Source organism: Drosophila persimilis, unplaced genomic scaffold (assembly GCF_003286085.1).
Source record: "Drosophila persimilis strain 14011-0111.01,24,50 unplaced genomic scaffold, DperRS2 tig00000431-arrow-pilon, whole genome shotgun sequence".
Classification (NCBI taxonomy): domain Eukaryota; kingdom Metazoa; phylum Arthropoda; class Insecta; order Diptera; family Drosophilidae; genus Drosophila; species Drosophila persimilis.
This window is the reverse complement of record NW_020825312.1, coordinates 3578173-3602246: the sequence shown is the minus strand read 5'-3', so window position 1 is coordinate 3602246 and position 24074 is coordinate 3578173. Positions and strand designations below refer to the sequence as shown.

The 24074-nt window shown below is 43.4% G+C and overlaps 8 protein-coding genes across 8 annotated transcripts; 4 read left to right on the top strand and 4 right to left on the bottom strand.

The window, feature by feature from the left end:
- The first annotated feature begins 3777 nt into the window (after positions 1-3777).
- LOC6596006 (endonuclease G, mitochondrial) lies at positions 3778-5264 on the top strand. Its single transcript, XM_002020959.2, has 3 exons — positions 3778-4078; positions 4144-4338; positions 4407-5264. The coding sequence occupies exons 1-3, from the start codon at positions 3920-3922 to the stop codon at positions 5208-5210; spliced, it is 1158 nt and encodes a 385-aa protein (XP_002020995.1). The 5' UTR covers positions 3778-3919; the 3' UTR covers positions 5211-5264.
- A 505-nt stretch (positions 5265-5769) lies between these two features.
- LOC6596007 (26S proteasome regulatory subunit 10B) lies at positions 5770-7098 on the bottom strand. The gene has a single exon (XM_002020960.2). The coding sequence runs from the start codon at positions 7063-7065 to the stop codon at positions 5842-5844; it is 1224 nt and encodes a 407-aa protein (XP_002020996.2). The 5' UTR covers positions 7066-7098; the 3' UTR covers positions 5770-5841.
- Positions 7099-8363: 1265 nt separating this feature from the next.
- Positions 8364-11085, bottom strand: LOC6596008 (peritrophin-48). The gene is made up of 3 exons (XM_002020961.2): positions 10821-11085; positions 9589-9743; positions 8364-9516 (listed from the first exon to the last, which is right to left on the bottom strand). Exons 2-3 carry the CDS (start codon positions 9593-9595, stop codon positions 8510-8512), a joined length of 1014 nt encoding a protein of 337 aa, XP_002020997.1. The 5' UTR covers positions 9596-9743; positions 10821-11085; the 3' UTR covers positions 8364-8509.
- Positions 11086-13534: 2449 nt separating this feature from the next.
- LOC6596009 (chondroitin proteoglycan 2) lies at positions 13535-15069 on the top strand. The gene is made up of 2 exons (XM_026989617.1): positions 13535-13556; positions 13646-15069. The coding sequence occupies exons 1-2, from the start codon at positions 13535-13537 to the stop codon at positions 15067-15069; spliced, it is 1446 nt and encodes a 481-aa protein (XP_026845418.1).
- A 1239-nt stretch (positions 15070-16308) lies between these two features.
- Positions 16309-17523, top strand: LOC113566002 (chitin-binding domain protein cbd-1). Its single transcript, XM_026989616.1, has 2 exons — positions 16309-16351; positions 16406-17523. The coding sequence occupies exons 1-2, from the start codon at positions 16309-16311 to the stop codon at positions 17521-17523; spliced, it is 1161 nt and encodes a 386-aa protein (XP_026845417.1).
- Positions 17524-17911: 388 nt separating this feature from the next.
- Positions 17912-18842, bottom strand: LOC6596010 (chondroitin proteoglycan 2). The gene is made up of 2 exons (XM_002020963.1): positions 18777-18842; positions 17912-18700 (listed from the first exon to the last, which is right to left on the bottom strand). Exons 1-2 carry the CDS (start codon positions 18840-18842, stop codon positions 17912-17914), a joined length of 855 nt encoding a protein of 284 aa, XP_002020999.1.
- A 1415-nt stretch (positions 18843-20257) lies between these two features.
- Positions 20258-22435, top strand: LOC6596011. Its single transcript, XM_002020964.1, has one exon. It carries the CDS (start codon positions 20258-20260, stop codon positions 22433-22435), a length of 2178 nt encoding a protein of 725 aa, XP_002021000.1.
- Positions 22436-22437: 2 nt separating this feature from the next.
- LOC6596012 lies at positions 22438-23429 on the bottom strand. Its single transcript, XM_002020965.2, has 3 exons — positions 23425-23429; positions 23280-23359; positions 22438-23225 (listed from the first exon to the last, which is right to left on the bottom strand). Coding segments are annotated over exons 1-3 (753 nt in total). The 5' UTR covers positions 23426-23429; the 3' UTR covers positions 22438-22553.
- Between the last annotated feature and the right edge of the window lie 645 nt (positions 23430-24074).

The window sequence follows — 24074 nt, the reverse complement described above, 5'->3', positions numbered from 1 at the left end:
CCGGCCAGGAGTCAGTCTGGTGTTTTATAGCGGCAGGACGACAGGCTAACAGAAGGATAACAGCATAAGCAACAGCTGTGGATGCCAAAGTGAGTGTGGATACCAATGTGGAACGTAAGTGACCTGCCGTAACATTTGCGCCGAACTAAGGCAGTGGGTCGCAATGTTAACGCTTGTTGAGCCTCTCCAGAATATTTCACTGTTAATGTTGATTTTAATGTTAATGTTAATGTTACTGCTCTCCGGAGAAGAGTTCGAGCCGGATGTGGATGGGATGATGGGGTGACGGAGCGACAGTGAAATATTCAACTGCATTCATTTAGCATCCAAGGCAATTTCGCAGTCGCCAGAATGATGCCGTTGCCATTTTTGTTAACCTCAGCATCCCCATGGCTGACACCAGTTAGCACTAGGAGGCACGGCCACACTTCTGTGTGCAGCATGTGTAGCACTTGCACATGTGCCACATATATCCTCCGGAGTGCGCTCATCCTTCATCTTGATGTACGGCCATCCACCTGGATGAGTGGAGGTGGAGTGGAATGTTGCTTATATTTCTGCTGCTGGCTGCATCTGCATTCCCCCGAATCGTGTTAATGAAATGCAGGCTGGCCCTCAAATTTGCATTATATGCAGATCGGGCAATGTGCAAATACTATGCCAGCCACATAATTACTATGAGGCATGTTAAACAATGCAAGAACGCAATACATTCTTCAGATAAATGAAACCCAACAAGCTCAGACTTTTATAATGAATCATCTCTCTTTCTTTCTTATAGAAGACAATAAAAAATTTTAACTTGAATGTACAAATTTTAAGTTTCAATTTAGAAAAAAATATAGGGACAGAATTATATGAGAATTTGTTTTTTATTCACTTATATTTTGGTTGGTCTCACCCAGACCCATCTGCGGAATCTGGAAGCATTTACTCTGTGCAATTAATGTTATTTATAATCCTCAACCCGATCATACCCCCAGACCAGTACACGTGCACCCTCTAGAAAAATTTTGGTTTTTCTACCCGGTACTCGAAGAGTATAAGGGTATATTACATTGGTAGCCTACGATAGCATAGCCACGCATTTACTTGTTCTCACTCTCACACACACTCTCCTCGTGCAGTGTGTGCCCTCTGGTGGAGCGAAGCAGAAACAAACGGCTGGTGTGGGTGTGAGAATAAAATCGAATATATAAAAGTCTATCAAACAGCTCGACCGATTCTTATAAACATTTTTTGTTGGAGAAAAATCAGTTCTTCCCTTTTTGCGAATATACCAATACCAATATACCGATACACAACGCCAAATACAATATATTGTATAAATTACATAAATCATAAGCTCACTTTATACTGACTGAGTACCTGGCATATCATAAAGTAGAGCCTCGGCACTTGCCGCGGCTCACAACGTTCCCGCAGGTTTTTTTTCTGTCTGTTTAATTAAACACAAATAAGCAATCATGTGTTTATTTTAATATGCGAACTGTGCAAACATAATAAATATGAAATATGAAAGTACATGCAATAAAATAAAACACAAATACAAATCTGCGGATTACACAATGCAATTGAATTCACTTAGCAGCAAATAATTATTATAGGCAGAGTAATTACCAAATTCGGATTAACGTCAAGAACTCAAGTTTAAACCATTAAAACCCCTTTTTCGAATGGATTCAAACGATAAGTACTCGTACATACATCTTGTGCCAATTGCCTCAGTGAAAATCGGTAGATTTCCCAATTACAAAAACAATGTGATTATGAAAAATCCAAAAGCTAAAAAAACACAGAGCCATTTAGATTGAGCTGTCTTACTGTGTTGCTCGAAATAAAATCAGAAACCATCCATCTTTAATACTAATCCTCAATGTACATCGTTTGACGCTGCATGCAAGTTTTGAGCAAAAGTCAGGCCGCAATTTTACCAGGAACATCTGACCCGATGACAATCTCTAACACAGAGAGATCCAGAAAACAACAGAAAACCACGCACCAGGCAAAGTTGCAACAAGCTGCCCCATTCCATAAGCCTCACCGTCTGTTGCAGCGCTGCGTTTAATTTCTTTCGTGGAGACACAGGAGCCACTGGAGCAAATTCGAAGGACTTCATTGCCAGGATAGCTTGGCATCTGCTGTCGCTCAGTCGGTCTGTCTGAGGGGCAAAGTTTGGCCTTAACCGGCAGGCGCCTGCCGAATCTGCGCCGCATGTTGTGTCCGCAACAAAAATCGAGAGCATGCTTCCGAGACAGCGCTGGGCCCGACCGCATACCAGCAGCCTGCAGAAGGCCAGCTGGAAAACTTATTGAATAGAAATCCAGTTTCGTTTTCCGAAAACTTAATATTTCAGCTTTTTGTGTGCCTCCTCCCAGACCCATCCTCACAAAATCCCGACCCAGATACTTTTAAGGCAGTGGTTGCCTGTTCGGGATTTGGCTTCCCTCAAGGTTTACCCTTACTCGTTTAAGCGCGTGATGTCGATTCATTTTACCCACTAGACAGCCTCCGGACTGGAGCCGGGGTTATGGTAACAATATAAATAGAAGACAAAATTATTTATATTTTTAAGGACATTCAGTTCAGCCATAGAGGCTTTCGCAGGGTTAAAGTGAGAGCAGAAGCAATTACCATAAATTACTTAGTTTTTCCTTCAGCAACTCTCACTTGGGAGCTAGGAGCAAGTTTATAGCTAGTTCTGGATTTTATACACGGCAGTGGAAGAGTTTAGGGATATATTAGTTATGTGGTCTCCGAAGCCATAAAGTACATACATGCATATGTATGTATACATATATGATCAGTATCAATAGCCGAGTCGATGTAGCAATGTCTTACTGACCGTCTATCCGTCCGTCTTAATGAGCGCCTAGATCTCAGAGACTATAGAAACTAGAGCTATAGAGCAACCCATTTTTGTATTCAGACTCCTGTGATACTGTAACACTGTTACAAGTGCATGCAGTGGCTACGCTGCCCCTTGCACGCGCTTACTCATTATCTCTCACTCTTAATCGTGCAGTGCGTTCCCCTTTCCGAGGGGAGCGAGATATAACGGGTTCTGTTGGCTTGAGAGATAAAAGAGAGAGAGAGAGAGATGTAGCGGAATAAAAAATAATAGTAAACAAATCGAAATAGATGAAATATTTTCAAATTCTAATCAAATATGTAGGTCATTAGTTGGATAGATGATACACAGAATGCAAGAATTAACAGTAAAACATAACAAGAGCTCGCGGTTCCTCTCTTTTTCTCTATGCTTTTCCCGTCTCTCATGACAAATGCGAAGAAAATGAAGAGAGATCGCGGAGAGATTGCCCCTCCCCGAATTAACCAACAAATCAATTCATTGTTTTTGCGAAAAGACGGAGTGAGAGAGGGAGAGAATGCGCCAGTCATCGGCTCCCTCCGATGGACGAAATTTCGAGCAGAAACTATTTGGCGATAATAAAATATCGGGAGACTACCCAAAGTAATATATGGGACGACGACCCAAAATGGTTTACATAATGGAGAGATATATATATGAAGCTATGTTTTGCCATTTATTTTTTGAAACTGCGTGCAAAACTTGCACACAAATAATCGATACTAAGCTTTTGATGTTTATCGATATATGATATTTTACCATCTCAAAATTTCGGAAATTGTCATCACTCGAGTAATAGTTTTTCTTCGCTTCAACTGTTTTGATCAAAATGTCAAAGTAAAAATTCATCTTTACATAATTTGATGTATATTATTTGATTTTGTTATATATTTCAATGTATTTAGTGCCAGCAGATGTTGGATTAAGGAGATAAAACTGCCAAGTCCAACGGAAATGTAGTGCCCTTCATACGCAAAATTATTTGTTGAATCACCATTTGATGTGCCTAAATTCGGAATTGAATCGAAATTGAATTAAATTCAAAAGATGCCAATCTATATTATTTTTCCGTTGATTGCTGTGTCCGGCGCGGTAGGTTTTCTAATCGGAGCCCTTGCGCAGCAGGACATATCATATCGAAAGCTAAACAATACGATGGTCAGCGATGCGTATGTGTACCAGAGCCGCCGTAAGATATTCAAATCGGTATGAATGAAAGATTGATTTGACCTAACCATTGCTGAAGCAAAAATCTCTAATTCTATCTGTAGCTATCGTTTCTAGGGATAACATCCCCAGCTCCAGCTGCAGTACAGCCAACACAGAATTCGGTGAGCACAATGAGTGGGAGTACCTTCGCGGGGAGCGAAACTGAATCGTCGGAAATCGAATCATCACCCGATACTGGCAGTATGTCTCTGTTTGAGCAATTCATTCTTTGGAGCCGTAGCCAAGTAAACCACGTGGTGAGTGCTTTAAGAGTTGTAAACCATCTGTCCAGAAATAATTTAATTCCCAATTCGAACCTATACAGATCATGTTCATGACCTTTTCAATAGGAGCTGAACAGCCTCAATACAAGGAGATATCACATGTAGCCAGCATTATGAAGTACGGCTTTCCTGGAATGGACGAGATACATGTCTATAAGAACTTTGTGGTCTCGTATGATAGACGCAATCGCATCGCCCATTGGGTCTGTGAGCATCTGAAAGGCGAATGCCTGACCTACAGAGATCCACAGACCCTAGAAAAGCCCAACGAATACATACCCGATGCTAGTATTCCGACCATGTTCAGTGCGAATATGCGCGACTTTCGAAATTCCGAGTGGGTGGGGGGCCACATGGCGTCGCCTCAGAACTACAAGTGCGACATAGCAATGTTCACCGAGGCGTACAAATTCCCCAACATAGTTCCAATCAGTCGGGCCCTTAAAAATAATGTCTGGTTGCGTCTGGAGCACTATGTCCGCGAGCTGGCACTCAAGTCGGGCTCGGTGTACGTATACACCGGTCCCATGTTCATGCCACAACGCATCACCTTCAGGAACTGGGCCATCCGTCACCATGTGATGGGTATGAATACAGTCGCAGTGCCCACCCACTTTTTTAAGGTCATTATCAGTGAGCACAAGCAAAATGATGATTTGCCCTTCGTGGAAGGCTATGTGGTGCCCAATGCCGAGGTCGACGCTGAAACAGATCTCCGCTCTTTTCTGGCTGACGTCCGGGATATTGAACACTTTGCCGGACTCAAGTTCTTCGACGGTGACCAGCGGAAGCGACTTGATTTCACATCAAGCGATAGTTCACTAGATATTGAATATGTCAACTAAATTATCATTTGGCACTCGCTGGCACTTAAATAAAATTAATTGATACAACAGAAATGGGGAAATGAAAACTGCCCAACTCCTTAATTCGTTGGCAAAATTCGCGGAAATTGTCGCGAGTGGCGGCCCAACAATTGGAGGTGTAATACTTGCTCTTACATACGCGAACAGCAATGGCGGGGCCAATTTTCATTAAATATTTCCAAACCATTCCATATTTGTCATGGCCACGGTCAATTTGTATGTTTCCGAACTAGAATCATATAACTTAACAGCTGTGGCTCTACGAGTGACATTTGAATGAGTTTATTGAAAGACTAATTTGTAGGCATTTGTTAGCAGGATAAAAAATGTATTAGAAGAAAATTGGAAAATTGATTTCGATGCGCTAAAACGGAAAACGGACCATAGAGTCTGATCGATTAAGAGGACATCCATACTGAAGAGCACAATACATATTTGTATGTATATTCCTAGAGAAAATGAATCTCATTTAACAGAACAGACTATTCCACAAAACAACAAAGTAAATTACAGTGAAAATCTCTACACATTAGTGGTAATTAGACATATTTAATTCATCTATACATAATTTTGAATTCAAGGAGTGGTGAAAATTTTGCAAATTTTGTCCTTAAATAGGCTTGTAGTCCAATTTTGATTCCAGCTTCTTGTTGCCGGCAATTTTGCGCACCGCCTTCATGAAGTCCTCCTGCAGAATGAACTCACGTTCGGCGCGAAGGGCAAACAGTCCAGCCTCAGTGCATGTGTTGCGCAGGTCGGCACCGTTGAACGTGTCGGAGAGCTTTACAATGGCCTCGTAGTCTATCACGCCCTGCTTGGAGAGCGGTCCTGCGTGTATCTTGAGTATGTCCATGCGTGCCACTTCATTGGGAAGAGGGATCTCAAGCTTGCGGTCCAAGCGGCCTGGACGTAAAAGGGCCGGGTCGAGAGTATCCGGACGATTCGTGGCCATAATCATCTTCACTTGGCCAAGCGAGTCGAAGCCATCCATTTGGTTGAGCAGCTCCATGAGAGTGCGCTGGATTTCGCGATCGGCGGAGGACCCCTCGGAGAAGCGGCGCCCTCCAATAGCGTCGATTTCATCCATGAATATGATGCACGGCTGATGGTCGCGGGCATAGGAGAACATCTCGCGTATCAGGCGCGCACTTTCCCCTATGTACTTGTCGACAATCGCCGAGGAAACCACCTTCAGGAAGTTAGCGTCCATCTGGGAGGCGATGGCACGTGCCATCAGGGTCTTACCTGTTCCAGGTGGCCCGTAAAGCAGGCAGCCCTTCGGCGGGTTGATACCCACGCGCAGAAAAAGCTCCGGGTTCAGCAGTGGCAGCTCGATTACTTCGCGGAGCTGCCGTATCTGCTCGCCCAGGCCACCAATCTCGCTGTAATTCACGTCGCCTGGATCCTCGTGAACCATGTTGTACACCAGAGGATCGACCTCGCGTGGCAAGTACCGCATGATGGTCAGCGTGGTAAGATCCAGGGCGACCCGTGTGCCAGCCCTTAAGTGCGATTTGTTGATCTGACGTCTGCACCCGACGATGTAGCGCGGCCCGTTCGACGACTTGACAATGAAGGTGTCCGGAGTCAACTGCTGGATAACATCTGCCAGCATCTGGCCAACGCTCTGCAGTGCCTCCAGGTCACCCTCCGACTTCTCGTATTCGACCTTCAGCACCTTTTGCTTGTCACGAAGTCCCTTCAAGCGAGCCTCAGTCTGGCGGTGCCCCATCAGCTTACGGCGGTAGTTAACCAGGGCCTTAGTGCGCTCGCCCTGCATGACCGAACTTGCGGTTGGTGCATTTTCACTTTTAGTTTCTGGCGCCTGTGCCATTTCAAAAATTCTGCCCTCCTCTCAATTTGTAATACAATAAATAGCAAGCAAAAAAATCCAAGCCTCCTAAAGTGCCGAATCACTCTAACGTGCACGGAACTCAGAAGTTCAAAAGAGTGAGAACCAGCTCTCAGGGATGAATTTTTCGATTAATCGTTAAAGCGTGTTATTTCCTGTTTAATTAGCTAATTAGAAAAAATTAAATAAAAATTTAATTAGCATTAGAGAAGCTATGACTTATAAAAAACAGAAACAAAAAAAAACTGATGGAGAAACATACAGTAAGGACTGACAATGCTAGACAAACCTTGAGGCAAATTCAAACAAAGAAGACACCATTGAAAAATATAATTTCCTTGGTAATCAATTTTGTAGTGACTAGGACATTTATTATAAAGTATAATCTTGTAGCACTATGAATATTAAAATATACCAACAAACAAAGCCGCAGCTACTGGATACCCTTCCAAATTTGATTGAAATTTTTTGGAACAAGAAAGTATATCATACAAGTTCTAAGTTCAGGTTCAGGTACGCACTGTTGGATAATGTCGATACATAAGTGCTGTAAAATGTTAAAGTGCCTGATAAATGGCGCCACTAGAATGCGGCCATAAATGGAACCTGAATGCCAATTATATTATTCCCAATATATGTGAAGCCCCCAAGCTCGCAACTTTATTCTATTCCGCAACATATTCTTAACACTTCTAATTTAAGACGCAAAATCATAAAGAATGACTATATCCGCACCACAAATAAAATGTTCTTAAATATGTTAATAATTTTTTGTAGCCTTTTAAAAAGGTCATCACAAAAATCAACGATATCTTTTATAAGGATTCGCTTTCATCCAATACACAAACCTTATAAAACTTAGCATCGCTTTAACAGAACTTCAATAAAAAAGTTGGAAAGCTCAATAGAGCTTTTACGGTCTACAGGTAGTGACACAGAAACCTCTAATCAATACAATGCAATAAATAAATGTGAGAACAAATATTAAATATTTGTTTATTTTATAATTAATTAAACTATTCATAATTTATGTATACTTAATTCCAGGTGGCTATAGATTCTGTAGTGGATAGTGGTTCTTCCTGCTTCGCCTGCTCCATATGGACAATATAAGACTTGAATTCTTTTAGTCGATGTAGAGCTCCTAGGGTTGTAAATGTTGTAAGTTGTAGTTGTAAAAGTGAATAACATGTATCAGGTCCTCGTCTTCTGTCTACTGTTCTTAGCTACTCAGGTAACACCTCAAGAATGATCAAGAATTAAAATCTAAAATGTTCTCTCCCCAAAAACATTGTTACTTTATTTATCTTATTTAGATGGAAAAATAGAATATTAAATTCTAATTAGCATTCCCAGTGGTCCACACGTAGTTGACGGGAAGAAGAGAATTAGTACTCCAGCATAGGTTTATTTGATATCACAATATCTAACTGGTGCATACACCGTAGCTTTTAATGGCTGTAGTACACTTCTGGGCTGCCACATCGAAGTACCCGCCATCTTCACACACCAATACATTCATTTCTTTGCCATTTGTGCATGATAGGTAGTTATGGCAACCCTCCACCTGGGCCAACTCGAAGCCACTCTCGCGCCCGTCACAGCGATCCCAGTCACACTTCTGGTCTTCGCGTGGCATGCAAGCCTGTCGCTCCTGGTTGAAGAAATAATCCACTCCGCACTGCAGCCGCTCGGGGTTGGGATCAGGATTTCCAGAGCCGAGATCCCGGCAGTAGAAGTATCCTCGGCAGGTGGCACCATCCGAAACAAATTTGTTGCGCACAGCCAGCTTGTTGGTTCCACACACGTCCACTGGCAGGGGATGCTCGCCACAATCGACCTCTCTCTTGTCCACACATACCTTCTTTTGCACATCGTAATACTTTCCCTCATCGCAGGTGTTGTTGACAAGTGAAAAAGTACTGCTGCATGTGTGGAACATGTTGCAGTGTTCCTCGTCGAGGAATGGCACGTTTGGGGGCACGATGTCGCACCACTCAAATTTGGCGGCGCACGAAGTATTCTCCGCATAAACGCACTGCTGCAGCGCCTGGTCGAAGTACTGGCCGGTGCAGACCCCGCTGCCTTTCAAGGTAGCCCCCTCGCAGTAGTACCAATTGGCACAGTTGAGGGTGCTGCCCAAGTAACCGTTTGTTTTCTTAGTGCATGGACTGTCGCAGTATTTGGTGTCCGCGGCACTCGCGCAGTCGCTACTCTTAAGTTTGAAGTATGGTTTGGTCCCGCTACAAGTTCCACCAGTCGTGCTGATATGGTTCTGACACAAAATCCACTCATTACAGCCGCCCGGCTTGCGGAGCTTAGTGCCATCCGCAAACAGTCGGCAGACATCGTCGCCAGAGTTCAGGAGCTGGGTCTGGCTGCTCAGCTGCAGTACGAGAGCCAGCAGCAGGGCATGCAGATAGCTTGTCAATCCTGGAATGGTAGACGAAATTAACTGTCAGTACGAGTATCCACGCTCTGAGCTCCAATGCCAATCGCCAGTACCTCGCATTTCGAGATACACTCTTCGTCCCTCCAAGTAGAATAATTTCAACTAACTTTCTTTGGTTCTTCTACTGGGCCTTATATAGGCACCACACTCCAAACTGCTTGGTTGTCTTTGGCAAATGATAAGTCGCAGATTTTCCAATTAAACGGGGCTATAATTTACAAACATTTTGTCTTTTAAAATAGATAAGATTTGCCGTTTTGACTCGATGGCCGCTGACATAAACAAAATTAGCAATTTTTTCAGCTGTATTTTTTTTTTGGTAACTATACGGCTACAATCTGTCACAAAATACTTTAGATAAGAAGATTCAACTTTTCAGAACACGAAAGTTTTAATTTCAGCAATTATGATGTACAAGGCTAGTGATAATGAAAATTCCCAATATTAGAGAAAATTTGACATATTTAATTTATAAACTATTGTAGTGGCCCTTCCTTCCCAGCTTATATTTCCAGGTGTTCCTGCTCCCACGCTTTATTATTAATGCCACTTGCCTATAATTAATAGAAGCATAAGAATGGAAAGCTGCCATCAAAAAATGGGGAATCCTATTGCCTTATCTAAATAATCCCATTTCGTTTTGACAATAATTGTTCATGGGACTTTCTAAAAGATATTATTATTTTATCTAAAAATCCTGTAATATTAATTGTTTGACATATTTATAGGGTTTTTTGACGTATGTAACTACTCATTCAAATAGGCAGAAACGTTGACGTACATTCGCCCAGAATAATTTTTTCGTACTCCCTATGCATATTGTGCGCTATACTACTTACTAATTCGTGTACCACGAATAAATCACTGGCCAATAATATGTGAATATATTATTTATGGCAGTGCTACAATTGCGGAGTTGGCTTCAACTCCTTCTGTGTACTAGCATTGAAATGGGAATAAAATAAATTTATGAATGTATCACGTCCATACAGCCAGGGTAAACGTTGTGGAAAGGGTATATTTGTCTTCGTTTTGCAAATTCTAGACATATTTTTGTAATTCTAGCACCATATACGAGTATGTACTAGTATTGTATATCATCCTTCCCGTGAATCATACACAACCAGCTCTGAGCATATTTATAGCTCCGAAAATGGAGCCTTTACTAAGATAAGAATACGATTATTTTTAAATTACTAAGCGACTAATTCACTGTATATCATGTCTTTTATTTATAGCCCTGATAAGTCGTGGACAATCTATTGTTTTGACAAGACAAGCAAACATTGAGGTGGAGTTTTCCGAGGCTGGTGGAGTTTCGATTGCAATTTCTGGATGGCACATTTAGTCATTGATCAACGCGGTAAACCGTTTTAGCCATAGAATCAAGGGTAACTGCAGCGATATCCAACTTATTTCCAATGACTGATGACTAAGCAAATGTGGATAACATATTCCGATCGACATCGACGACCACCGACCCGGTGAGATTGAGACACGTCGCTTGCACTTCGATGGCTTCTGCCATGAACGCGGTTGCTCAGCCACTCATTACTTATACTCTCTTGTGCGTTATTTAAACTTTTTGTATGGAAACCTTTGGATTTTAACATGAATTGTCATGCACTGAAAAAAAATCACTTTGGAGAAACACTTTCTGTTGAATGGTTCTCATCAAAAGCACTGATTTCGAATGGTGCTAGAGTTGAAAATTAGCGAGTCCTCTTGATATCTATGCACCAATCGATCTCAGTTCTTCGATTCGAACTGTAATTGTAAGAAGTGTCCTGCTGCTCGGCTGCTCCTGGTCTCCTGCCGGCGTTGACTGGAAGCGCAGTCTTTGATCGGTCGGGCCCGAGATCACGATCGATTCCGTGGCGAGTGCCGCTGATGACTGTGTGAACGACAGGGGCGACCTCAGTTTAAATCTGAGAAACCTGTTACACCTGAGAAGATTTCCACAATAGACGTTGGAAGTGGTCCGGCTGCCAGTGTGAGTGTGTCCCCCATGCACACTCACTTCTGCGAGCACTCTATGTAGATGTCGCAGATCCACTCACATTTCTGCTGGGCTGTCTTTTGTTGCCCCTTATGGCATTTGACGAACAGCAGAAGCAATAGCAACAGCCCTCTCCAGCTCGATGCGCTACATGTAATGGACACCTACCTTCGAGTTCGAGTATAAGCCTGTCGTTGGCTTTCCACGGCCCCAAGTAACCCAAGTGTCTAGGCCCTAGCACACAACTGCAACTGGTGCTCTTCCTTCTGCCATTTATGTTTTCTTAAGTTTGGTAATTTAATTCAAGCGTACTTGGCTTTCATTTGAATAATTAGAATTGCATTGTCTCCAATTTCAGCTGACGGCCCCCTCTAACTCGCCGCGAAACAGGAAGCCAGCCTCTCACCGCAATTTCATAGACTTGTTTTTGGTTCTGTCCATACAGTAAGCAGTACTATTAAAATCCTGAGAAAACTAACAATTTCCCTTACAGTTTCCTGTCCAGCTTTTTTGGCACTAGGGTTCAGAAAAATCAGTAATAAAATGAACAATCGCGCTTACGCAAGGAATGCATCCGAACAGCATGGTCTTGAGGGAATGCCATCTAATCATATTTCTATTGAGATATTTTTATCGCTGTGATTGCATTCAGTACCTAGAATTATAGGCTCCAGTCCACATTCTGACTAAAATATACCCAGTAATCTTAGGTCTAATAAGGTTGGGGTTCTCAAGATTTGAACATCCGATAGATCCAAGTGTTCTTACAGGCAATCAAGAAAAAATGTATTTCTAACGCTTCTCACATACCTTTGTACGAATACAACATATCATTGTTGAATACAATTACTGGGTGTAAAAACATGCGTTTAATGTTCGATAGCTTCTATAAAAAGTCTTCATTATCGCAACGCCAAAGCCCGCACACCCTTCAAGCGTATCCGCCTACAAGACGTTAATGAAAAACTGAATGAATGATAGCGAATCGATTGAATAAACTGAGTTAACAATCGGCGATCGCCTAACCAAAGGCGACCACCGTGCCCCTGCCATGCATTTCATGCACTATATAAAACTGACCAAAATTTAAATTTTGTACGGAATGGAACACTCAGAACCAGGGTATATTATTGCTATAAATCGGTCCATATAGACAAACAATCGATCTTACCTATTACAATATACTGATGCGAAACTTATCTACAGATATTTGATTGATTATCGAGAAAAAGTACTGTGAACGATAAGAAAGGCTTTTATTATAATTGTTTGACCTAATCATTCAGTATTAACTATAAAAACTTAAACAAAGGACTGGGAAGGACTGCAACTTTAAGTTTCCGACATCATTAGACAGTCTTGACGTGTCTAGTCAGAGTGTAAACAGAGTGCCATATAACTTACAGCAAAATAGTTTAAAAGCTGGCCACCTAAGCTGGCCTACATAGCCACAGAGAGTGAGACAATGAATGCTGCGTGCAGAAGACGCGGAGCATTTCCTTCAGTCAGTCGATAAGTTTCAAACAACATACTGATAACCATATCCGAGTATAAAGTATCATTGGAGCTGAGTATCTTTCATTCGAGCACCTACAATTGCTGTATTGCTACTTGTCGTGATTGTATCCGGGAGAGCAGTACACGGTTCAGGCACTTCATTTTGAATGACAATAAACGCCATTTAATAGGAAGTGTCAATAGTACGACAGTGTGCGTATGAATTTGTTAATGAGCCCCCTCCGGGAGAGTAGTTTGCGCTCCGCCCTCCGTGCTCCAGATATGAACGTAATTACTCCTGCGATAGCGCGTAGCACCAAAAATCACTTGTTGAGTTAATCAAGCGATAAATATGGTTATTGGTATTATCAGAAGATTGGCTACTGATTCGCGGCACTCGAAACAGTTTTCTTTCGCTCCCATAAATGCCTCCACTTTGGCAGGGTCGCCACTTAGTCGTTCGCGAATTTCGGACTACTTCAAAGCTGCTGATCGTCTTGAAAATGTGCAACACTGTTTTGTGTGGTGAGTGACTAGTAGGTGCCAATTCTGAAACTTTTACTATGTACGCGTAACGTCTCTGTTGTTGGTATCAGCTCTATGGACGCTTCTAGTGGTCGCAGCCGCATCTGCTCAACTGTCGAGTGTTTGCCTCTATGAACCGGACGGGACGCGAGTGCCTGTGGCGACCCATTGCGGTCGCTTTGCGGTATGCCAGCAGGGAGAAGTGGTTGCCATCGGCAGCTGTCCCCGCGGGCTCCACTTCAATCGACAACTGGCCGAGTGCGATTTCCAGTGGCGAGCCAACTGCTTGGGCCTGTCGCCATTTGCAGGCACTAATACCAGGGCAGATGCCGAATGCACCTGCACCTGTTGCGCCGATGAGTGTCCGGATATTGACGACGATAAGCCAGGTTTAACCACGTCGGTAACAGAGCCTTGCGACACGGACACGGAGCCGTCAAGCTCAGAACCCGCCGTCACAAGCTCTACGAACCCCACAGAACCCGATAAGTCCACGGATGGTGTCTCCGATGAGACCACAACCGATGAGCTCACAACCGACACGAACAATGTCGTCAACACCACGCCTTCCCCTCCATCTGCTGTGCCCACCTATTGCTCCAGCCAGCGCGATGAATGTGCCAACCAGACTACCAACGTCAATCTGCCAATTCCCGGAGTGTGCGGAAGGTACATTCAGTGCAGTAATAGATGCGTCAATGAGATGAGCTGTCCCTCCGGCCTCTACTTTAACCCCATAAGCGAATACTGTGACTTCCCGGAGAACGTTAATTGCACACCATCGGTCATCGCAGACTCCTCAGAAGATATAGAGGGACCCTCGGGCACGACGTGTACAAGCCAGGGCGTCTGTGCGGGCATGCGTGACGGCACGCTGATCGCCGATCCCGAAACTAATGGATACTTTGTGTGTCAATGCCAATGCCCCATCGCAATGCCTTGCGACGAGTACACCAAGTTCAATCAGACTGCTCAGGTCTGCGATTGGGACACGAGCGCCGAATCTACTGCGGTTATCTGTCCCGACGGTCTGGTCTACAATGCCACCGCGAATGAGTGCGATTATCCCGAAGGCTATGTTCCAGAAGTCGCCTGCAACAGCACCAGCAACGTGTGCCAGGGCGAGGAGGAAGGAGCCCTGTTCCCGGTCGATGGAGTGTGCAACAAGTTCTATAAGTGCAACTACAACTGTGCCGTTGAACAGCAGTGCCCAAACAACTTGATCTTCAACGTAGAGACTGAGATCTGCGACTATCCCCAAAACGTGCAGTGTCAATGGCCTCATACGCCGCCCTCAGGACCGAACGCCGGACCCTCGGGCATCGCTTGCGAGACCAACGGACGCTGCCTGAATGCACGGGAGGGTACCTATTTACCATCCGAGATTAGTTGCAATGGATATGTCATCTGCCAATGCGAGTGCGAGGTCGAGTTGACGTGTCCCGATGGCTTGTACTGGGACCAGGACCTATTGACTTGCAACTACAGCATAAACGTCAATTGTACTCTATAGCTTAAAGTTTTTCAATAAAAAATATAATTTGTATGCCAAGAAATCGTTGGCCTCTCCACGCCGATACTTAAACGATAGGTAATGGTGGTCTGCGCTCATAAATCACTCTAATCAGTCTTAGACAGGGCGCATTTCAGCAGCTGCGTATTATCAGTACTTTGAGAGGCCCAATTCTTTTCGATAAGCTAGACGAAAGTGGGAATATGTATGATATAAATCATATTGTGCATTTTATCGCCTAATCGGCAGCCTTTGTGGGTAGGTTTGGCAGAAAAACTTGATACATCCAGACGAATGTCTGGCCTATTTGGACGTGTACATTTTCAGGCAAACCAACAAGAAGAGGTATATTTATAGATAGATATAAGAATAGTAGAACAGACCGTGAACGTTGATGTGCTTTACGAGTATTCAGTGTACACCCTCTGAACGATTTGACAATATTTTATACGGTCTTCATACTTAAGGTTACCCCATTCTCTCTCTCTCTATCAATCTATGTATGTATTGTAATCGCCGTTAGCAAAAGGACGGACTGATTTGTCAGCGAATGCGGTGGGGGAGTACGGTAGGTCAGCCAACGCAGGCCGCGACCTCTCTTAGTTCTGCTCGCTTTTATCATGAGGGGATGGGATTATCATATTTGGGGATGGCTGTGAACAAATTTTGGTTGCTTTAGTTCGAATCAAACAAGACAAGACAAGATGTGGGTGTATCACACATCCACATTCACCACAAAACTAATATATCCACAAAATCTTGCACTATCGGCTGTCCAAATTGATCCAGAAAAGTAGATAAAGATATTGGAAGTAAACTAAATGAAGAGAGCCCTTTGCATGCAGAAAAAGCCAGAAAATATTTCAAATTAAATAATTCATAAGATACGTTAGAATCATAGAAACAGATCACAAAATATTTCAATTCGTAAATAGAAAATACAATACAAATTTATAGCGTTTTATCATGAAATCTACAATGAGATCTGACATACAAATTTGCTCAAGCGCAACTCGATTTCTGGCACCTCCCCCTGCATTTCTTAATTGGGAAACGTGACTGACTGTTTTATAAATAGTGACAACATCCTCTGCTTGTATGAATACTGAATACGCTGATAATATCAAGAGTGTTCCCACATTATCATCTCTCTGTGCCAGGAAAAGACATTTAATTATTTTAATTGCCCGAAAATATAAAAGACGATATGGACCGATGGCTCTTCAGTAGACGCTCAATATGCGTGGCGAAAAGATGTCTCAATCAAAACATATACACTTTGGTAAGTTCGCTCCCACTGATAGAGAAAGGCTTTCTTATAATTCTTTGATTGCAGCCTTTTCTCTGTGCCTTACGGTTTCTATTCTCGTTGGCTCACTGAATGCAGAATGTTGCAAAGACGGCGATAAAAAGATCGACGAGGATGATTGCACCAAGTATTATGCCTGCTGCACCGGCAAGTTCGTTCAGAAGTCTTGTGATAGTGGGGACTGGTGGAACTGGCGAACCGGCGAGTGTGAAAAAGACTTCGGCGAGTGCAACTCCTGCGAGACCCCGACGTGTACCGAAGGTGAATTGGAAGAGAACCCCTCAGACTGCGCAGGATATCTTGAGTGTGAGAACGGAATCTTTGTGATCAAGAAGTGTCCCGATCAGTATTACTTCAATACCACACTTAATAAGTGTGTTGAGGACACCTCTGGAGTGTGCGTTGGATGTGTGGAAGGAAGCACTAAGGCGGACTCAGATGGAGACTGTACAAAGTATGAAGTCTGCTCAAGTGGAAAGTATGTATCCAAATCATGTGGCACCGGAGATTACTGGAACGCGCTTAAAGGCGAATGCGAAAAGGACAATGGAGAGTGCAATGGAAACAGCACATGTACAGAGGGACAACAGGAGGTGAATCCCGCAGACTGCGCTGGATATTTGGAGTGTATCCATGGAAGCTTGGTTGCTAGAAAGTGTCCAGACTTGAACTACTTCAATGTGACAGAGAATAAGTGTGTTCTGGACACCGAAGGCGTTTGCATCAGCAAAGTCTGCGACCCAGAGTGCTGCGATAAATCCAACAATTGGATAGGGCCTGTAGATAAGAATTGTTCTGCCTTCATCCAATGTGTCTATGGCATCAAATTTGAACAAAGGTGTCCGAATAACCTGCAGTTCAATCCATCCACGCTTGACTGTGACTTCCCTGAGAATGTGAAATGTGATGACGGTTCTGCGCCACCCAGCGGTCCTAATGCCGGACCATCTGGCACCTACTGCGAGAGCCATGGTCGTTGTGTTGGCCAGCCTGATGGAACCATGTTCGGCGATGCCAGCACGACGTATAGTAGCGCCTATGTGGTCTGCCAGTGTGAGTGTGAAGTGGACTTTAACTGCAACGCTGGATTGCTATATAATCCGCAGCTCAAGGTCTGCGATTGGCCCGAAAATGTGAAATTCTAATTACTTCAATAAACATATATTTTGAACAGCGCATTTCACCTGATACTGTGGGTTCCTTACAGAACGGATTACCACAAGCCGATGCTCAAGATTTAGCTTTTTTCATTAAGCTGAGATATATTTTGAAAATAGTGACTCTATGCCTGCGGTACTAGAACTTTAGCTAGTGCATTTTCGGAGTTTTTCAAACAGGGATTTCAGTCCATATACATTTTTTGTGTTTCTATTTTATATTTACTTTGCTCTTGCTTCTTATAATTAACAAGCTTTAGCTTAATCTACGGGTAAGATTTGAGGATACAGAAATAGGTGATACTTATAGTATTATATATATGATTATATACATATATGTATGTATGTACCACATTTTTTTATTTGCATGCAATTGTTACAAGCGACGATTTTTAGGTTTACGTGCTGAAGTTTTTGTCTTTGAAGCAGCTTTATTTCCTTTTTCCTTCACTTGACAGTTCGCGATCTTGGGATAGTCGCAACGCGACGTTTTGGAATTGAAATGCAAACCAATGGGACAATCCATTACCAGGAACATCATGTTGCTGCAAAGTAAAAACTTTCCACAATCTTTCTGGTGAGCAACCAAAGAGTTCTCTTTTTCTTCAGGGCAGACCCCGGCGGATGTGGCTGGCTCTTCTAGTTGATGATTTTCATGGCCCACAAGACACTTGGCATCTTTCGGCTTCATACAGATCCGGCGAGTGGGACTAAAATGCTGATTGGTAGGACAAACGCGAAGATGCGGCTGCTTCGACTCGCAGACAATGTACTCACTGCAAGAGCCTTCTTTTGCCAGAGTCACACCATCTTTCTTACCGGCGCACACTCTGTTAAATGTATCCAAAAGTTGTTTTGCCACAGGTCTCTGCTGCTTTAACGGTCTCCGCGTGGGTGGGGAATCAAATTCCTGAGGCTCCTCATCCTCCCCACTCTCCGAGTTCGATCCATCGTTGTAATTATTTGGCTTGGCCTCGAATATGCAGTCTACGTCTACGGCATCATCGCAATGTAAAGTCTTGGGATTAAACAATGTGCTTCCGTCGCAGGATCCGATCACAGCGTTCCCATCAAGACACACATAGTATCCCCTACACGTTCCATACATGGGTAAAAGACCCCCATTCTTACCATCACATATGGAGGTCTTAAACGAGAAGCCGTCCTTTGAAATCATTGTATTTAGTTAGTTCTTTAATCATATTTATTCATTCATGGCATTCGGCGCCACTTGTACCCACTTGTATTCGAGCCAGTGAAGTTTTGTATAGAAGGCAAAGTGTCCACAGCACTCCTAGAAGCTTCATATTGCGTTTCGCTATCGAACTGAACTTTTCCATTCATGGAACATCGTTTTTATACACCAGCATTCAATGAAAATTTGCATGCAGTGCCAATATGTAAAATGTTCTCCATATGATAATATCAAAGAAATCTGATAAAAGCTCAAGTACTCATTCGCTATCTACTCGTTTATTTCTTTACTAAGAATTGATAAGGAGCTTCATAAAAAACACATGTAATTTCTGATAAAAACATACCCACTCTTATGCACATATGTATGTACATATGTACATACGTAACATATTTACATACAAACGTAGACCGTACCGATTCAAAAGATGTAGTTGATACATTTCGGCGCTCCTTTTGTAGTTCATAGCTAAATAAATAATACACAAAGTGTGAGGTCTAAATTCAAAAGTTAATTCGTTTTGCATTCCATTGATCCCATTTCAATTTTGAAGAAAAAAGACAAAAACTTCAGATGCAGTCGATTAACTGCTTTCAAGGGAAACGAAACAAACCGTCAAACGACGTGCTGCTTGGTCCAAACATTCAGGCTTAGTAGATGCACTTCTTGAAGGAGCATTTCAATCGAAACGAACCATACCTTCAAGTTTCTGTGGTGCACCTCTAGCCTCTGAATGAAATATGGAAAAATATCCAGATTTCTAGAAAAGTTAAAGATTTCTAAAATAAATATCGATGTTGGCCTAAAAGTAGGCATCTCTACTGATAAAATAGTTTGTTTTGTCCCCTTTCCCCTTTATTCTACTGAAGGGATGTTTCCTATTCAGACAACTTTCATATATTGTCTCTCATCAATTCTTTGTTAATTGTTTTTTTTACTATCTAGCGTATAGGAATGGAAATACGAGCAGAGAGATAGTAGCCATCAGAAATTACCAAATATTTAGAACCTGTTGTCTATTTCCTTGACCAAGATACGCATTTCTCAGAGCTGCCATAAACCATTATCAACTTTAATTAGTCATTATCGAAAAACGGACGTACTGTTGATATGATTGGCAGGCGACTATCTGTTTATGCCTAAGAATTGCCAAAATGTGAACAGAATGATTCAGTTCAGTAATTTTCAAACCGTGGGATCATAAGCACTGGTACATTTTCGAGAATCATTTCAGACTTCATTGCTATTCTATATCTAAAGTGCTGCATTATAAGTTTTAAAATTTACTAGTGATATTCAAAGCATCCTTCGACGGAAAATACAAAATTTATAAAATGAAAGGTAAAGGGGTTAAGACCTATATCTCAGCTATTTAATTTGGATTTCATACTGCAAACTAATATTGATAATTTTATATATTTTCTTCTCGTTTCAGTGTTAGACTGTAAATTTTTTACGTTCATCGCTTACTTTTTGGTAGCTGTCTGCGATGGCACCCCGTCTTCATACCGAACTTCTGGTAGCGCGATGAACGACTGCCGATCCCCTCTAGAAGTGGACTCTGCCTTTTGCGTGTCGTTGCCTGCCGGAAACTATAAGTATCCCTACGACTGCAGTGCCTATATTTCGTGTACCGAATCGTGTGCAGAATTGGAGAATTGCCCACCCGGAAAACTTTTTAATAATTTTCTTCGTATCTGCGATACACCGGAAGCCGTTGATTGCACGGCTTCGCCTTACCCAGCGCCTCAAGTTGATCCTTGCGTTGGTCAACCAAACCACACTCTACTTCCGTCCGATAGTGCCTGCAACGAGTTCATCGTGTGTGTGGACGAGCACAGTGAAGTGGACCAGTGCCCCGGCCAGTTGCTGTTTAATCCAGACCTCCGCATCTGTGACTATCCAAATGAAGTCTGGTGCTACGGTGACCATTCAACCCAGGTAGTGCCAGAAGCAACAATGACTACGCAGGGGCTTTTCAACGAGTGCATCGGTCAGGCGCTGGGAACTTGCTTTCCGTACCTAAAAAACTGCCAGCAGTATTACTATTGCTTTGGCAACAACTCATTCACAATCCTTCCCTGCCCCAATGACAATTGGTACAACCCGTATAGCGGGCATTGTGGTCCGGAAGTCTCATCAGAAGCATGCCGCGAAGTGACAACGTCTACAGGTCCCATCACCATTCCTCGGTCAACCGCAGACTATAAGGACTACCTATGTGCTGACCAGGTGCTGGGCGTCGCATTCCCATTGGAATCGGACTGCCAACAGTACGTTCTTTGCATGGGCAATGATCAATGGACGACCGCTAAGTGTCCAGTGAATGCTTGGTTCGATCCGAAGACTGGCGATTGCGGACCAAATGTATCGCCCACAGCGTGCCGCGACACATTTACCACAAGCCCAACCGTTCAAACTACCCAAAACTTGGACGATCTCTGCGCCGATCAGAATCTGGGCTTCTCCTACCCACTAGTAACGAACTGCCAACAGTATATCCTATGCATGGGAGATGGGAGCTACAGCATAGCCAATTGCATTTATAACGCGTGGTATGATCCTCAAACAGGCAATTGCGGCCCTGACGTTGCACCTACAGCCTGCACGGAAAACGGAATCGCTACTGGATCAACTGCCAGTCAATCGACCACTCCTTCCACCACATGGTCTACCAGTTTTACCACCATTCAAACTCCCGACACGACGACTAGTCTGCCAATTGATTCGGAAATCTGCTCAGGACAGAGCGAGGGTCATTACGCTTCCTATCCCGAAGATTGCAGAAAATACATAGTATGTGTGAGCCCGGTGCCTATTGCCTTTTACTGCATGGAAGGATACTACTTCAATGAGGCACTGCAGAAATGCGTTGATTTTGAGCTAAGTGACTGTCCAAAAGGAGAGACGACAACTTTATCGCCGAGCTATACCACACCAACCCCAAGTCCAACGGTCTGCCTCAACAATGCGGGCAACACCGTGCCGTTTCCAGATAATTGCCAGTGGTTTCTTCGGTGCGTGGACGATGTCCTGTATATGATGGGTGTGTGTGGAAGTGGGGAGTTTTTCGACCCATTAACAGGGCAGTGTGGTTCCGATGTATCCCCCGAGGCCTGTCGATGGGACTACGACTCAACCACTTCACGTCTAGGAACAACGGACGATCCAACGACTCTCAGTACACCAAGTACTCCAACTACAGAAGCTATAGATCCCTGCGAGGGCATGCCTGACGGTAAACTTGTTCCCTATCCCTCCGACTGCAGTAAGTTCATAAAATGTGTCCGACCTTTACCCATCGTCTACGACTGTGCAGACGGCCAAGAGTTCAGTGCATTCCTCGAACGATGCATGGCGCCGTGGGTTGCAAATTGTACAATCCCAGCTACAACAACACCGCTTCCTTTTTCCCCCACAACTGATGGGACTCCAGCTCCGGATAGCTTTTGCGCTTATCAAGCCGGAGGCTCACTAGTCCCTTATCCCGGTAATTGCAGCAAGTACATAGTTTGTCAAGACCCCATTCCTGTGGGCTATGCGTGTGCAGATGGAGAAGAGTTCAGTCCAACCGATCTAGCCTGCATGGAACCCCGGCTGGCCTGTTGCAACCCCAATAATTTGGTTTTCTTGTCTAATATGAACAAAAACCCAAATACCTTGATCCGGGAGTCCCTTGAGGCGATCGCAATGTTCTTTTGGTAGTATATTGATGAAATATTAAATGTGCATTAATTGAATGTGCAAAATAAAACGGTTTTCCTTATCCCGTGAGGTTAACATCGGGTTTAAGTGGAGAATACCGCAAAGTAAACATCGTCTTTTAGTGGAGTAGCTGGCATCCACTGCTGGAGGCAGTGCAAGAGAGCACACCAGTGTTCCAGAACAAGTCAGCAGGGCAATTCAACACAGTGGCCGTTGGGCCACAGTGGATAAACTTGTGACAGTCTCCGGGAAACGGAATATATGAATTCGGGATGCTATTCTTGCACAGCGACTGAGCATCAAGCGGGGCATTGTTATCCGGGGCTGGTGTAGGCCAGATCATTGACGGAGGAGTGGCAGCAGGAGGCACTGTAGATGGGATCATGGGATAGTTGGGATCGGTGGGTGGCACGCTGTTCCATGGTGGCACAGACTTGCAGCTGACGTACTGATAAGGCTCGCAGCGTTGATTTTGCGGGTTGAATAGATAGTTGTTGGCACAGCGAAGGGCCCGTTTCTCGTAGAAGCGACTACAGTCCCCAGGATATGCGCTGTATTCAACAAAATCCTCTGTGTCTGTGCTACGGCACTCGGAGTACTCTCGGTTAACGCAACGGTAGTTTCGCTGGCTCCAGAATAAGTTGTCCGGACACTGCTGTACGTAGGGATTGCCTTGGAGGCAGGTAATGTACTTGCTGCAGTCATTGTGGAATGGCAGTAACACAACGCGGCCGGGATCATCGTAGGGTGGGCATTGTCCCATCCCAATAGACATGTCAGCATTGATGGCCTGCGCAGTACAAAGATTTTACATGGAATGGAGATGCTCATTGGGGCTACTTACCACGTCATTATATGCCTCACCTCCAACAGCGGCAAGCAATGCTGCCAAGACCACCCAAGCACAGACAGAACGACGCATCACTTTTATAAGACAGGAAGGAAGATGTGTATTATTTGTAATGTGAATATTTTACAGACAGTCTTACTTTTGATTTCCTCCAGAGATGGCTCAATAATGGTATGATGACCACCTTTAGGTTTGTACCGTCTTTTATACAAAACTCCTGTCACCTCATCAAGGGCAAGTACTTCAATCGTATTGATTGCATTGCCTTCTTTATTGACGAGAGTTTGTATTATGGGAAAATTTCTAGAGAATCACTCTTGAAAATCAAACAGATAGCACTATGCAACCAATTTCAGACGGGACTTTCCTTAAGATGGACTTTAATCTTAAAGTATTTCTTGACATTTTTGTATTCTCTTACCAAGAGAAGTAATCTGTTTATTGTTTAATATGTACGCAACAATCGACTTAACCGGACAATTTTATCATTCCAAGGCCCACTTAACCGGACAATTTTATCATTCCAAGGCCCATGAACTCATGCAAGTGAAAGTGATTCGATCTGAGTTTTATATTAAGCTGATCAAGAATATATATGTATACTTGATATAGTCGTAGCCAGTAGTCCCATCAGAATATGTACCTACTTTAAAGCTTTATGAGGTCGGAAATGTTCCCTCTTGCTAAAGCTAATAATAAGATTTATTGTACATACAATGCTGAGAATTTATCACTGTGATATGTCAATATATATGATAGATTGTTGTCGCATGTAAATCTATATAAATA